The sequence below is a fragment of the Ambystoma mexicanum genome, chromosome 2q (assembly GCF_040938575.1).
Source record: "Ambystoma mexicanum isolate Mex_15411 chromosome 2q, UKY_AmexF1_1, whole genome shotgun sequence".
Lineage (NCBI taxonomy): Eukaryota > Metazoa > Chordata > Amphibia > Caudata > Ambystomatidae > Ambystoma > Ambystoma mexicanum.
The window spans coordinates 686,897,779-686,913,893 of record NC_090924.1 but is presented as its reverse complement, the minus strand read 5'-3'; the positions used below and the strand labels follow the sequence as shown (position 1 = coordinate 686,913,893).

Below are 16,115 nucleotides of genomic sequence, written 5' to 3'. Positions count from 1 at the left end.
AGAAACATTCCTTTCCTTTGTAAAGATTCTCACATTCATAAGTTTCCGATTGATCTCCCTCCTTCGGGCTCGGACCATGGGTACCACTCGTCCGGGCTCAGACCCTTTTTCTACAATGTTCACAATTCGGTCTGCCTCATCTGGGGTCGGACCATGGATCCCCCTCTTCCGGGCTCAGATCCCTTTTGACACCAGAATCGAAGACATTCGACTGTGCGTGGGATTTTGCTTGACCCGTCACAGGACCACTTCGATTTACAATTCTTTACAACTCTTTAACTTACACTTCTGCCACTTCTCAGCTTACAGAGACCTTCAGAGACCTTCAAATGGGCACAGATGTGGTGCCAGACCACTCCATCTCACAGCTTTGCTCTTTTGGATTACATGTCTGAGACTCCACTTTGGAGGTTTTGTTCCCACTTTGCCAGTTACAGCCACTTTTGGGATTTACACAAAGTTCTTGACACAACAGGTTATCCCGCCTTAGCGTCCCTCTAGTCACAGGGCCTCCATGTTTTACCCTTAGTGTTGAGGTGTTTCCAGGTCCTCAATGGGGATTCATTTGAGGTCAGGGTCCCAGCACCAGCCCATCAACTACCTGGGTTTCTGGAACTCACCCAGGGAGCAAGCACTGATTTAAACGCTACCAGAAAAGTGTAGTTGGAGTTTTGGTTCCCAGGGGCATGGCTCTCCTGCCAGACTGTAGCCACCATTGTACTCACAGGCTTCAGTGTCTTGGCAGTTCATCTCCCCTTCTGGCTTCCTAAGGTTGTCCCAGCTGCTGACTTCTCCTTCTGGTCTGCACGGTTCCTTCAGAATCCCCAGCTCGCTCAGAGGGTGGCTGACCTTTTATACTCTTTGAATAAGTTGATTGGAATCAGGTCTGAGTAGTTGTCCCTCCCTGCCTGACCTCATTATCAGGACAACATGCAGACTGCCCATAGGAATCCATTGCCCACGATTCCCAGCTGCCTCTTCTTCTCCCAGTAATTGGACTTATAGAATGGAAGTAGAGATTGTGGGAGTTTTAGGTTTTCCTGGAGATCAGGATGTCAGGGTGAAGGGGGTAAACGTATTGTGATGGGTAAATGGATTTTCTATTGGGTTTTCATTTCCCTAGTAGTTTTCTCCTTTTTCTTACAGAAAGGTACTGAGGTATGATGGGACAATATCCCATGACAACTGAAGTAATGTCGGGTAGGGGTATATCAGAACGGAAGGAATACCATGTCTCGGCCGAGGGCGTGTCTCCAATAGTCCTCCCATAGTCCTCAAGGAACCCCCTGCCCAGGGGATCCTCCCTTGCTCGTCCACCCCCAGGGTTGGGATGCAAGAGTGATGGCCCTCCCCTGGCCACCTGAACAAAGGATCCCCGGGAATAGCCTGGGAGAAACGCTTCAGGTTTCTCACTCAGGGTTATGTATAAAGATATGTTTGTAGATGTTTTGTCAACATAGCATTTGATTATCTGTATCCAGAAGAGAGCCTTGTGCGCCCTGTGGTCCCAAAGTGCCAGGGAGTGCTGATTGCCACTAGGTTATAGAAGTGGTAGGTTTCACCACAACATCCTTTTGTATTGGCAAGTTATTTCCACAACATCATTCAGCATACACATGGGTAAATATTAACATGACCTGAAAAGGTCTCCCAATAGCCGACACGGCTACTATAGACAGATGGACATAAGTCCTACGTGCAGCAAAGTGAAAGGAAGATTGAATGCTCTGCAGTAAGGCTAGCAAAGTGCATGAGAAATACTGGCAGGTCAGTAGTTCCTTCAGCAACATAGCCACTGTGTAGCAGGTGAAGTCTGCTCCCAGCCTGCATGCCTCTCTGGGCTTAGCCTAGAATGTTCATAGGGTCTGTGAGGTTTCCACCTTTGTATTGACGTTTGGATTGACTGTGGTTAATAGGGCTATGTTTCAAGATCTCGAGGTGGTTATCACGCAAACTATGAATGAGAGAATAAGCAGTTGCAGTTCTACGATGACCCATCACATTATTTCACCACAATTCGGGGGCCCCAACCTCATGCGCCATGCCTGGGTAAGGTAAAACGCCATAAAGTATACAATGTTAATGTTTCCAAAGTGATGAAACAACAGAAGAGTGGTTTAAGGTACTTGTTCCTTGCTCCAGCATATCTTTAGCAAAAGAACAAAACGTGATAGTCGCCCTAGCTGAGCCACAACTCTGGCAAATATCATTTCTTGCCTCTTCCCATCTCCATATGCGATGGGGCAAATTTAGTTGGCGCAGCTTGAGTTTCGTATACAGGCTTCAGGCATGTGGGGGAGTAACCACAAGATATGTTTCAAACCCCTGGACCAGTTTGCATTCCAGATAATAATCCCCTGTGACCAAACTGCGACAGGTATTAATCATATCTGCTACAGCAGCCTCCCGGACCATTCCCTTTAGATGGTTAGAAGAGCCTGATGGTATGCTTGACGGGTGGGGCCAGAAAGCCTCTAGGTGGCAACTGGTTAAATACCCTTTAACATGAGCAAACCAGGGCAGGGAGTGACCTCCCTCCAAGTCCAGAAGATATCCAATGGCCTTGCGATACACCCTGAGCTCTGGTGTAGTCCAAACCTTAACCCAATAGAGGATGGGCCTAAGGGCAGCATCAATACCAATTGGGTTACACCTGAGCTCGAGGTGAATCAGTATGCCTGGGCACGAAGGTGGCAAGCATAACATCTGGTCCTGGTGCCTTTCCCCAGTGTTGTGATATAACCGTGTCGTAGACCTCCTTGATCTCTAGCTGGAGGGGACTTGCGATACCCTCTCTGGGTTGTCACCTCCCTGCTGTTTCCCAGGCCTCGGGTGGGTCTTCCACCTCAAATAGTTTCCGGAAATGTTCTCTCCAGACAGATGGGGTAATGGTATCGCAAGTACAGTTGCTGTAAGTTTCTTTGCTCCCGCTTACAATCCCCCAGAACAATTTTGGGTCCCCCCGATTCATAGCCTCCTGGAGTTTCGCCCACTCTTGGTGAGCAAACTCATACTTTTTGGTTTTTATGAACTGTCTGTAGTGGGCTCTACGAGACCTAAGCTCAACCCGGCCCACATCTAGTATAATATCAATAATGCTCATTGTGTACATTTGTAATCCGTTTTCCGTTTTTCCGCTCGTCTCCCATCATCATGCAATCCTCTGCTTCCAAATCATTCGCTCTAGTGTGACAATATCTGGCGCAGTCCTCCTCAGGTGAGGGGTGTGGGGCCAAAGCCCCCTGATGCACCTCTGCTTGAGAATACGGTCCCTTTGTCTGAGCTGGTTTAAGCCAGCATAATCCAAGGTGGCCTTCATCCAGTGCACCCGAGATCCTTCCAAAGTGCTGTTTCAGCATTCTTTCCACGCATTTCCATTTTAGGGCAGTCTCAGAGCAGGTGTTGGCTAAATAATGGTGATTTCCCTATCCATTGTCCGCTATAATAAAAAGAAAAACACTCTCAGGCACATATAGTCATCTTATTGGCTTCATGGCATCATTACAGCATAAATCCTATTCTCCATCCCCAGGGGGTCATCAGCGTCCACACCCAACAGGGGGTCTTGGTGCACCCAATTTTGAACTCGATCACTTGGAATTTTCGGTAATTTATATGTTGCCATTCCTGAGTGATCCACAGGATAAGTGAGTAATACAGTCCAATAAAATTGTTCCAATGGATCCCAGGGCTCTCTTTAAAACGATGACAAACGTAGTGACGTCTGTGAACCAACAGAGTTTCTGAGGTGGTGCTGGCGAACTTTGTAATAGAAACTAGGAGTAGACCCGTACTTGTAAGGGAATGTGTCACTGTAGTTCAATCCTAAAATATGTGAAAAAGGTAAAGGGTTGTAATGGTCAGGCTGGCATCTAGCAGGAGTTGAACGGATAAAAGTCTTATTTTATAATTGGAAATAGATTCCTTTAGAGACTTAAAAGAATTTGAGAGTCATGGATGGCTGTACATTTGGTCTGTATAGAATGATAAAAAATGCTACATCCAGGCAGTGTAGAATAGACAACGTTGAGCTGGGTGGGGCGGACACAGTGAAGTCACATGTACACACTTGTTCAGGAGGTCGTGATGCCTTATTGTCGTACTCAATGCTCCAGAACTCGGACTGATGTCTAAATGGTCTTGAATGCTAGTGGGCGACTGCTCTGACTTCTGGGAGAATATCGCACTGTGCTCTCTGAATTTGGGAGAGTCTGCCAGATTAAAGTTCTTAATAGAGTCTTTTGGACACCTGCGAGGGTGTCTGAGAGAGGTACGTGTGATTCGGCGTTATACTGGGGTTGTAAACAGAAAAAAGGCACGTTAGAAAATCTGCTTTGGGCTCAGCAATATCTGGCAAGAAGTAGCAAAGTCAATTAATAAAGTATTCTGTACAGACCTAGACTTTACATTTGGAGGGAACAGCTGTGTGAGGTGGGGACGCACAGTTGGATGATTTCTCTTTTCCAGAATTGTTTCTTCTTTCCAGCGACTATGGCTGGGAAAAAATGACCTACATGGTTGGAAGACGGTGATACCGCCCACTGGGTTCAGGAACTACGAATGATGCCTCGATTGAGAGAGGGCTATGGAAAACTCGTTAAAAAGGACTCTTTTTTTTTTTTAGGATGTTTGGTCTGGTTTATTGGAGCTTGTCCTGTAAATGAGGGCAAGGGGCGGATTTCGGGTGCACGGTTTTCCATTCTCTGCTTGTATATTGTGTTAACATGTTTTTCTTTACAAAATAAAATATATGTAAATTATTAATAATCTACTACAAAAAAGAGCTTATTATTTTCTAACTTCAGCACAAAAATCGCCGGCTGTGTAAAACAAGTCCTTTGTTCTAGGGTACAAGTTAAGTTCAGTGTGGTTTAAAAAAAAAAAACAGGATTGAACATCCAAGCACAAAGCTCGCCGTTCACGAATCCCGCCACACGCCGTCAAAAACAATGACGCACTGTGCGCCTTCACATGACCCGCACAGAGTAATAGTTCAAAAATGCTTTTATATGCCAATGTTACAATCAACCATTTACAATCTTAAAAAAGCGGCTGTGGCGAGTGTGTGTGTGCGTATCCAGAAATCTGGCACTTAATTGGACTAAAAGCAAGATAACGATTCAGATCCCGATTGTGAACTTGGTGCGCTACACCTGTTCAGATGAAATGCCACTACAGCATAAACCCTGCATTTGTCCATTTTCCCTCCTTGCCAATTAGCCCTCTTTGGCTCATTGCTTCGCCGCACCTTGCTTCTTACGCGCAATGAATTGGCATGAGACAGTATTTCCAAAAATGGCAAACTTAGCCGCAGTTTTTTATTTCCATAACAACAGAATTATTGCACACATTTGTGAACTCCAGTCTGTAAGTGTGGCACTTGCTCTGTGCCCGACCTCACCTGCTTCCCCCTATACTTTGAATATTTTCCATAGTAGGCCCAACTCTCCCAACCCTTTCTGCCTGAGCCTATCCTGCCCATGCAGGTGTCCGTGGGTGGGGAGAGCGGCGTTCCTTTTTTGGGGGAAGCCGAGCCTTAGTTGTTACCACCAGACACCCCCATACATGTCAACATTCGGAGGCACCTGGGAGGGAGATTTCTTCCGCGGAATCGGGAGACAAAGTTTCCCATCGGAATGAATTGGGGCTGGAATTATTTTAGGCGGGAGAACGTGAAAAATAGCAACATTTTTACATAAACATCGGGAGTCTCCGGCCTAAATCGGGAGGGTTGGCATGTATGCGCCCCCGCCGTTAGGCCCCCAAGAGGCGCTGGTCCGGAAGAGCGACGACCCATTTCGGTTTACTTCTGGCTCATCCAGAGTCTGTCATTTGTGCTTGGTGGCCCAAACACTGCCACGACACTAGGTGGGTTACCGCCCACCGTGGCTCCCCCTTTGCTCCCCCTTCTCCTGTCTCTTATTAGAGCTCCAACAATTTGGTGCATATGTTCCAGAAGAAGAGCTCCATTCCCATTGTAGATAGATGCACACCATCCTTTAAACAGTATTCGGGGGATTTCAAGTTGATTAGGCTGTGTCTGATTTGTTGGAAGCCTCTGCCCCGGAGAACTTTGCCATGGCCCCATTCAACTTTTTCCTCGATTTCTCGACCGCCGAGTGGCTCTCCGCCCCTCTCCATTCAGCCCTTAGAATCACCTCTGACCACACAATCTCTGTCTCCCCCAGTCTCGCCGAGATTTCCTGCAATGAGAGCATCATATCCCTCAACAAAACCCCCCTTCCCAGGTTGGTCAAATCATTCCCTCCCAAGTGGATCACCAGCATCTCTGGCTTCTGCTGCTTACCCAGCAGTTTCTTCAGAGGCGTGTCTCGTGTCTGCAGCATCCTACTGCAGAAGCTGGATGTCTGCCTGTTGGGACCCTGCTCATTATAAAGGGGCTCGCCCCGCCCCATTCCTTTGTTTGCCCTTCGCGGGCTTTGGGGGGGTTTTGGCGCCGTTCCGCCCCCGTGCCCTCCCCTTTTTCCAGGGGGAGGGGGAAAAGATGTTCGAGGACCCCGCAGCGGTTATCGTGCTGCCTCCTCCATTTTTCTTTTGTGTCTTCCGTCGTCCGCGGCAGATTGAGTTGTTGCCGTGTACACAGCGCATGTATTACGGCACATGGATGGAATAAAGCAGAACAAGCTGAAAACGGCGCAACAGCAGGCTGCGTCGACATGACGCACATTTCTGTCCATAGAAGGGAAAACCCAGAGTATATTGTAAGCATGCAACCTCATGCTCTGGAACAAGGTAAGCATCTGCAGGGGATTTTCTTGAGCAACTTGTCGGGCATCAACTATGCTAAGCAGTTAGTTATGGACATCTTAGAAAATGCTCCAGGCTATTCGGGCACTAAAGCTGATATCAGGTGGGGCCATTGTTTGAAGAGCAGAAAGCTATTCGCTTAAGTACACGAGAAACTGCAGCTTCCTTTCATATCACTGGCCCTTAGATTTTTAACTTGTCCACAGACAAGGCACTAACTGAAGAGAAGGCCAGCACTCTGCCACAAATCGTTTGTCCATTTCGAAAGCAGCCACCTCCTTTCACTTCCTACAAAGACGGAGTAATGCCAGTGCAGGTTTTAAGGGATTTCCAAGCCAGAGTACAGAACCATAGGGAACAAAGATTCCCCCTCCTCTTAACCTTGCAAAAAACACACACCCAAGGGATTCTTACACCCCACTTTACTCATCTGGAACAGGCTTTGATAAATGCAAAAGTGGTTGCTCTCTTCCTTGATCATCCAGCCCCAGTTGGGGGCATAGTGCCCCCCTTTTTCTGGTTGCTTAAAGGTAGATATCCCAAGACCCCGAGGTTGGATCAACCCATTCACCCCTTCGGAATCTTTTTGGTGACCTCTAGATCCTACTGCAATTGAATAAAAATCTGTCCCCCCCCCAGCCCCCCGACCCCTTTGGAAACTCAGTAGGAGATTTGCTAATTTAAACAAATTGTGGTTTCTTGTCCTCTCATACCACTCAATCACAATGAATCCCTCTACTGTTCATTTCTTACACGCCATACCTTTCTCACTCCCCCTGGATCCATTCCGCATTGACCATCCCAGTCTCTCTTCCCACTCACCAGCCTCCTGTAACATTCCTGCCTTTTGCCCCACCAACAAAAGGCTTCTGGGCAGACATGCTCACTACAACCTTTCATTACCATCTGCAAGCCCTTAATATTCTGCCATGTACCCGCACGTCCTAATTGCTCTCTACAATCACCGTGGACCAAAGTTTAAGATTATTTCTATTGATTCAGAAGTACATAGTGCTCAAAAGTATGAATTCGAAAGCAATTTCCGTAGACCTGAGGACCGCTTTCGTTGCAGTCTCAAATAAAATGTGGCAGGTTCTCTGGAAAAGAAAAGCCCCTGTCCACCTGATCGCTTTGATCCAGGAGCTGTATAGTAATAACATGTCAAGTTTTCAGATTTGTCTTGGCTGGCGAGACCACAGCCCCCTTTCCTGTCAGTAAGGGTTATGTTATGTTTGTTATGTTAAATGAAAATGTAAGTGTTAGCATGTGCCACATTTAGACGGAATTGCTATCTTGGGCCTGCATCGCATCTAGATATAATTGTGAACTTTAGCATATGCCACACCTAGATGGAACTTGAATGTTAGCATGTGCCACACTTAAAATTGAGAACATTAGCCTTCGCCGTATCTAGATAGGATTGTGAATGTTAGCACTTGCCACAGATAGATTGAACTTGAATGTTCGCATGTGCCACACTTAGAATTGAGAACATTAGCCTGCACCGTATCGAGATAGGATCGTGAATGTTAGCACTTGCCACACATAGATTGAACTTGAATGTTAGCATGTGCCACACTTAGAATTGAGAACATTAGCCTGCGTCGTACCTAGATAGGATTGTGAATGCTAGCACTTGCCACACATAGATGGAACTTGAATGTTAGCATATGCCACACTTAGAATTAAGAACATTATCCCGCCCCATATCTAGATAATTATTGTGAAGGTTAGCAAGTGCCACACCTAGATGGAATTATGTAGACCAGCAAGTACCACACTTGGACAGAACTGCAAATGTTAGCATGTTAAATGTCATATAACCCCCTAACCAGTATAAGCTCAAACTCTCTGCTTAATGATCTCACTCAAAAAACTCGCACAACCATCTCTCGCACAACAATCTGCACGCACTTCACCACACTGCAACAACACATAAGCCGCACCAACAGCACACGCGGACTGACACCGATCCAATACTCGCACCAAAGCTCAGCACCCGGTGTCTACCGAGTTGAAGCTGCCAACAGTACACCCCTCCTCTCACTATCCTACTCCCTCTTCACCCTACTAACCCACCCCATCTCCTTGTTTACAGATCCGCCAGAGCACCTGGGGACCAATTCCGTTGGTGACAGTGCACTATATAAGTACCTTTAACATAACATAACATAACATTTGCTGGCGCGGTCACGCAGAGGCGGAGCACCTCGCTGTGGAGCCTCAATGTGGGCGCAATGGATGCAGGCGCCAACTGCAATGCAGGGTTCACCTCCACTTTGGCGGAGCATGCCATGGCAGTTCTGAAGAAGGATTATGAGGTGGCGAAAGAGAGCAGGGGAGAAGGAGGTGCCCAAATCCTTCTCTTTAAAGACAAAAGACAGGCTTCCCTAAACCACTTTGATCTCCCACACCTCCAATTTGGGCACCTTCTTCACTACATTGGGCATCCTTCTAAACCTCTTTGCCATCTTCTCGTGACCTTTTGGTCTCTTTCCACTCAGATTCACCTTTCCAATATTCTCCAGCTCATCACTTCCCTCCTCAGTGCTTTCCTCCCCCTCCTCATTTCCAACCTCCCCCCAACTTCCAAAGTCCTCTTTAGGTCCAACCTTCCCCTTAGACCACAGGAAAATCCCCTCCAAATGTTCCTTCTCAACCCCTCATCTCTTCTCCCAGTCTCTGAGTCACTCTCTTCCTTACCTTCTGCTCCTTCCTCGCCCCAACCCCACTGGGTCTGCCTTTTACCAGTCTAGGGGCTCTCCTAATTCCCTACCTTCAGGGTTCGTCTTTCCCCCTGAAGATCCTGAGTCTCTCTCCCAACCTCCTGCTCTCCACAGGCTAAACAGGCGGTCCTCCAGTCTCGTTTCTCCAGCTACCTCTGCCCACCTCTCAAGCCAGCTTCCCTAATTCCATCGGCCTTTTGCCTCACACCCTTACACCATTCTCCTGGTGAAAGGGGATTCAGGTGTGCTAGATGGGATGGAGCTGGGCTGCCAGGCTCTGCCCCTGGATCACCTGCAGCTCTGATGTGGGACTTGGGATTGGCTCATCTCTCTCCTTGGGCGGTCCTCTCCCTGCCTGCCATACCCCGAGCATGTCTTCCAGCCTCTCTTTGAGATAAGACAACTTGGATGTCTCTGGTTGTTGGTGTATGGATTAGCCAGTGGTCCCACCTATGGCTTTCAGGTCTAGGTGTGACTTGGGGCTAGTTAGTCCCTCAGATTGGACAATCTTCTCTGTGGGTCACATCCTGACCTTGCCTTCGGGGTGAACTCCCTAGGCCTACCTGTTAACTGTATGGGAGTGGAGGCATTGTGCGGCTGTCAGCCGCTTGAGTTTCCCGTCCTTGTCCAAGTTGCTCTCTTCTGCTCTGTATATTTGTTATGGGATTCCGGCACTTGCATAAGAGAATCCAAGCATGCAGGCACCATCAGCTTTGCAAGCCTCTGCTTCTCAAATCCCTTAAAGGGCCAAGAGCATCTAAACTGTCAATGAAAAGAGCCCCTACCATATGTGCGTGTCACTGGGTAGTGCAGTAAAAAGCGGCGGTTAAGCTATACTGCCGTATTACCGCTCCACCTAATCCCGAGTTTGGGGGAAACTTGGAGGAATCATCTCTGGCGCTGATCTGGAGATGAATGCCCTGACTTTCTGCCTATTTTCGGTGCAGTTACCGCTGCAGTAATTGTGCAGTAAATGCCCCATTGAGTCGGAATGGGGACTTACACCACCACCACTGCAACTTGGGATCTGGCGCTAATACCGCCGGACCAAGTTGTGGTAACAGTAATTGCGATGGGTGGTGTTCTGGCAGATTTACCGCAGGGATACCACCCAACCGCTGATAGAGCCCTTTGTCACATACTGCATAGGTATCAGAACCACAGTAGCAGCCTGCTACACACACATGCCTTTGAAAAGTCGGAGCAGAGTTGGTTCAACCAATCAGATCAAAAAGAGGGTAGCATGAGCCTGGCCAGTAGAAGACTTAGTGTGGTTTCCAACCACAAAATGTTTATTTGATTGGAAATAAAACACAAACTGTGCAGACGAATGCCCAAGTTCCCAGTCATCATCTCACATAACCAGTAGGAAAAGCCTTGTTGGTACTGTGAGAAACCAAACGGTGTCTCAACCGCTAGTCCTCTGGGACTTGTCATCCAGGTGGCCAGGACAGAGCCAGTGCTTTTGGATCCAGTTCCTTGGGGTGGACCAGTGCGGGAGTATCACCTGGGTGAGGGGTCTTCAGGGAGTGGGGGTGAGGCAGCAGATGGTGAGACATGGTTTTCCCCCTTATTTTATCTAACCCATCCTATTTTTTAGGATTCTCCGAGTTCCCAACCCACCCTTTTCTACACAAACACTGGGCCAAGGAAGAGGGTGACAGAGTAACAACACTAACTTTCACACATCATACTGAACATGTCCCGCTAATTGAGTCAGGCAATGTTATGCACTTCACTCTAAGTGCATACACCTAATACCAATTGGCTCTCCTCACACGAATAAAAAGCAGTACCTAGAGACAGACACTGAGCAAGGCGGAACACGAGTACAAGCAGAACTTCCTGGGCAAAGGCAAACCTACTGGAGCAGAGCGACAGACTAAGGGACGTGAGCAGCGGGTCGAAAACCCCAAGAGTTCCCTACTGGAGGTCATTGCCTCTGACAGAACGTGAAAGACATGTGGAGAAGGCCAGATTCCACATCAGAAGGCTACATTGTGTTTCATGGACGCCAGCGACCCTCCTGGGTGAACGGCAGAGTTGAGGAGGCGAGTTCAAGTCTTTGCTACTAACCTTGACTCGCGAATTGGAAATCGTAAAACCAAGAAAGAAATGCACACAGCCAGTGAGTTGGCAAGCGACCTGAGAGACCGGTGTGTGTTCAAGTTTGAAGTAGCAACATTATATGACAAGTGAAGGCTGCACGCATGTGATTGAAACGCAAAGAAAGGCATACCTGTGAATGAACTTTGAAATAAGGACATCTGTGAAATCAGCGATACTAAGTAACGGAGTGGTCAAGCGAAACAAAGTAGCCGACTTGAAAGTCTCAGTGAAAGGTGCATTGTTTGAAGTGATAAAGCGAATGAACGGCAAAAGTGAAGGAAGCAAAATTAACTCCAAGACAAGGGGAGAGTGAAACTTAAACCGTGAACCTTGAGTCGAAGTGGTCCTGCGGTGGTCTGTAAAGAAAGCCACGCAGATTCGAAAGTTTGACATCCGAAAGTGATCCGAGCCCGACAGAGGGAGACCCCAATTGTAATGTGCTTGGGGAAGGGGGCCCCTTGCAAGTTTTGTTGTACATTTGTTGTGAGAGGTCTGAGCCTGACAGAGGGGGACCTAGGTGAACTTTGTTGTGAAGGGTCTGAGCCAGACAGAGGGGGACCTACGTGAACTTTTTGTTGAAAAATCATTTGGAAGTCAGGAAACGAGACTTTAACGTGGAAGGTCAGGCAGGCATCGGCCCACATTTTGGAACTGTTTATTGTGTTGAAAGTGGAGCCAGAGTGTGTCATCCTGCCTACAGGGACAGCCTTACTCTGTGAGGTCTAACGTGGGGAGGAGGGCTGATTCAACCACATTTATTCTTTTGAACACTGATTATTCCTTTGCATACATTTCTTCTTTATATACTTTTTGTAGATAGGGCGGCATTAGGTTTTGTTAGCATAGGCCATTTTGATTTGACTGACTCCACTAAAACTGTTCTATTTATCGTTTTATGGTCGCAACTACTCCCATCTTAGTGAATAGGGCAAAGTAGGAGTTTTTCCAGCCCCAAAAACTTCAATAAAAGGTTTTACAAACTGTACCCATTGAGTCAGTGTCATACTTGATATACCATGCCTCCCGTACAGTACACACATTTCATTTGGAATGTACCTGTAATAATGCCAGGTCAGCATCTTGGGCTAGCTGTTGCAGGTTCTTCACAGCGGATGTGGATTTGATGACTCTCACGAGAGCAGGCGAGCAGTCCAAGGGAAGCTCCATCAGCAGAGACTTCTCATCATTCAGAAGCAGCAAGGAATGGTACGGCCTAGCGGAATTAATTACTGTTAATGGCTTTAAGGGAAAGGTTATTCGACATTGAGTCTGAAAACTTCAGTAGAAGGCAAAAGTTGACAGGCTAACAACAGAAGAAATACTGTATCTTTAACATTCCATGGAGCAAATTCATTGGAAATGGCTTTGAGATGGCCGAAAGATGAAAATGATTATTAATACTATGGATCTCACACACATTAAAAAAACATTGCAATATTCAAATAGAAAACGGAAGAAGCACTGTAATGACAAAACCGCAGTAGATGAGACATTTTGAAGTTTACATTTTATGACTAGCCACTCTCCAGCAGATGCGCGGTGATTAAACCTGCTATTTTAGCCCACGCCGGGCCTTCTGCATTTTGTTGGTGCCCCCCCAGCCCCCTTGCAGCCCCTGCTGCCGTCCTCTTCCTCCACACACCCCCTTCCTGGTTGGAACCCCTTCTGTCTCCCGACCCGCCTTCCCCCGCTCTCATTGGACCTCTCGACCTTCATCACCGGTCTTCCCAGGGCAGCCCTTTGGCTAAAGGGCCCCAAGGCCGAGAGCGGCACCAACGGAGGCAGTGTCTGCGGGGGGAGGCCAGTGGCTGGCCGTCAACCATCACCTACCAGTGGGGTGGGTGTGGCCATGGGCCAGGAGTGGAGCAACCTCTTTGCACTAGAGTCCAAGCCACTTGGAAACCCACTTTAGGCAAGGTGACTGCACCACACTGCGTCTCACCCTCCTCCACAAACATAGTCAGAATCCAAACTTAGCCTTCAAACTGCACTGTGTGATATTAGACTGCACTGTATGATGTTTGAACTGCGCTGCTGGGCCTCTCTCCCACTGTGCGGGTCTCTCAGGTCTATTTGGCGTTCTGTCTTCAATTGCACTGTGATATTAGACTGCATTCTATGATGTTTGGATTGCGCTGCTGGGCCCCTCTCCCACTGTGCCGGTCTCTCAAATCTGGTTGGGGTTCTGTCTTCAATTACACTGTGTGATATTAGACTGCATTCTATGATGTTTGGATTGCACTGCTGGGCCTCTCTCCCACTGTGCAGGTCTCTCGGGTCTGGCTGGGGTTCTGCCTCCAGTTGCACTGTGTGATATTAGACTGCATTCTATGATATTTAGATTGCACTACTAGGCCTTTCTCCCACTATACAGGTCTCTCAAATCTAGCTGGGGTTCTGTCTCCAATTACACTGTGTGATATTAGACTGCGTTGTACGATATTTGGATTGCGCTGCTGGGCCTCTCTCCCACTGTACAGGTCTCTCAAGTCTGGCTGGGGCTCTGTCTCCAATCGCTCTGTGTGATATTAGACTATATTGATAGGTCTCCACACTGCACTGTATGATATCGAGATTGCACTGCTAGAACTCCCTCCCACTACAATGGTCTCAAGTTTAGCGGGGCCTCTGTGGCCGGATTGCACTGTGTGTTGTTCGGATTGCATTGACGGGCCTCTCTCCTGCTATACAGGTCTCTCGAATTTAGCAAGGCCTCTGTGGCCAACTTGCACTGCGTGATACTTTCATTGCATTGGCAGGCCTCTCTCCCACTATTTAGGTCTTTTGGATTTGGCGGGGCCTCTGTGCCCAAATTGCATTTTGTGTTATTTAAATTGCATTGATAGGCCTCTCTCCCACTATACAGGTGTCTCAAATTTAGCTGACCAACTCACTCTAAAGTGAGACAAAACCCACTAGTGTATTACTGTGGAGTGACACTGTTTAGGAGCTCACGCATCACAAGGCGCAAGTTCGAGCTGTGCCCCTCCGGGCCACTCTTCAACTGGTGGATGCCCTTCCCGGGCCCACATGGCTAGCTCACCGCATTGAGCCGTGCTCAGGGAGACGGACACTAAAGAGAGCCACTGATAAAACCCAACTAAACAACCCTTAACCACCTCTCCATCCCCTCTAAGGACAGGGACTGAACAAGTCGCCAACTTCAGCCAGAATACCACCTACAAACAGAGACCAAACTAGTACCAGACAGCCTCAAACACCCTCTACTACACCACAAGACAACCAGACCAAAGCAGGACCAACTGGACATCACCAATCAAAGACTAAACAACTCTCAATCTTATAATGCCGCGCAAACGACACATTACAAGGAAAAGACGAAGAGAAGAAAGAACAAACACTCCAGAACAGCAACTAAGAACGACAGCTATAGAATACACCCCGACAGTCAGGAACACAAATCGAACCAACACAGAGAAGAGACAAATCCCTCTATCTAACTCCATACCTCGCTGACAACTGGCAACCACAGCAATCCAACCCAACGTTAGAAGCAGCTACATCAAACAACCCAACAAAAGCAAGTAGAAGGAGGAGGAACAACACAAAAAACAACAAACACACGACCTATGCGATAACACCCTACATCACCAAAGCAAGAAGAACCTCCAATCAACAACCACAACTCCCGGAAGACGAACCCGATGAAAACAAAAAAAAAAACAAGACAAATTCTAGAAGAACTCTTTGAAGACGCTGACACCCCGAAACCCACAGCCCAACAAGAGGACGACCAGGAAGAAAACCTGAACACCGATCAGAAGACGACCTCAACAAGAAAGTCCAAACCAAACAACACCTGCAAACTTCACTGCAATCTAATAAATGCAAGATCCATGTCAAAACACTCAACAGAGATCTTCGACCTACTCGACGACAACGGCATTGACATCTTGTTCATCACAGAAACATGGCTGGACGACAACTACAAAATCACACTCCAAAGCTGCCTTCCAACAAACTTCAAATGCCTGCAAATAAACAGAAAAATCAAAAAAGGAGGAGGCATAGCAATAGCATTCAAAGAACACCTGAAAATAAAAACTGACGAACCTCTCAACATCCTCAACTGCGAAACCATGGTAATACACCTAACAGCGAGCCCAAAAACCAACATCACATTCATCCTGGTGTACAGACCCCCCGACATATGATGCAATATTCATCAACAACTTCATAGAAGCCATCACCAACTTAGCCATCAACCACCAACACCTAATCATCCTGGGGGGACTTCAACATCTGGTTTGAAGACAATCACGCCAACTCCCAAAACTCACTGATTGAACAACTCACCACCATGAAACTATGACAAATAGTCAAAGGGGCCACTCACTCGGCAGGACACACCCTCGACGCAATTTTCACCAACGAAAAACTCATCACCACGGCACCGCCAATACAAATACAGTGGAGCGACTATCTCATCATCCCATTCATGATCACTCTGCCTACTCAAGTCTGCACCCAACCCCCAAAACTCACAACCAC

The 16,115-nt window shown here is 47.5% G+C and overlaps 1 protein-coding gene across 4 annotated transcripts in view; it reads right to left on the bottom strand.

Annotated features, from left to right (window-relative positions):
- NPRL3 (NPR3 like, GATOR1 complex subunit) overlaps window positions 1-16,115 on the bottom strand; it is a 649,409-nt gene that overhangs the window by 203,449 nt on the left and 429,845 nt on the right. For all 4 annotated transcript variants that reach the window (XM_069647897.1, XM_069647894.1, XM_069647896.1 and 1 more), the window contains one exon: window positions 12,660-12,816. In XM_069647897.1, coding sequence (XP_069503998.1) covers window positions 12,660-12,816 — 157 coding nt within the window. The remainder of the gene's footprint in view (window positions 1-12,659; window positions 12,817-16,115) is intronic.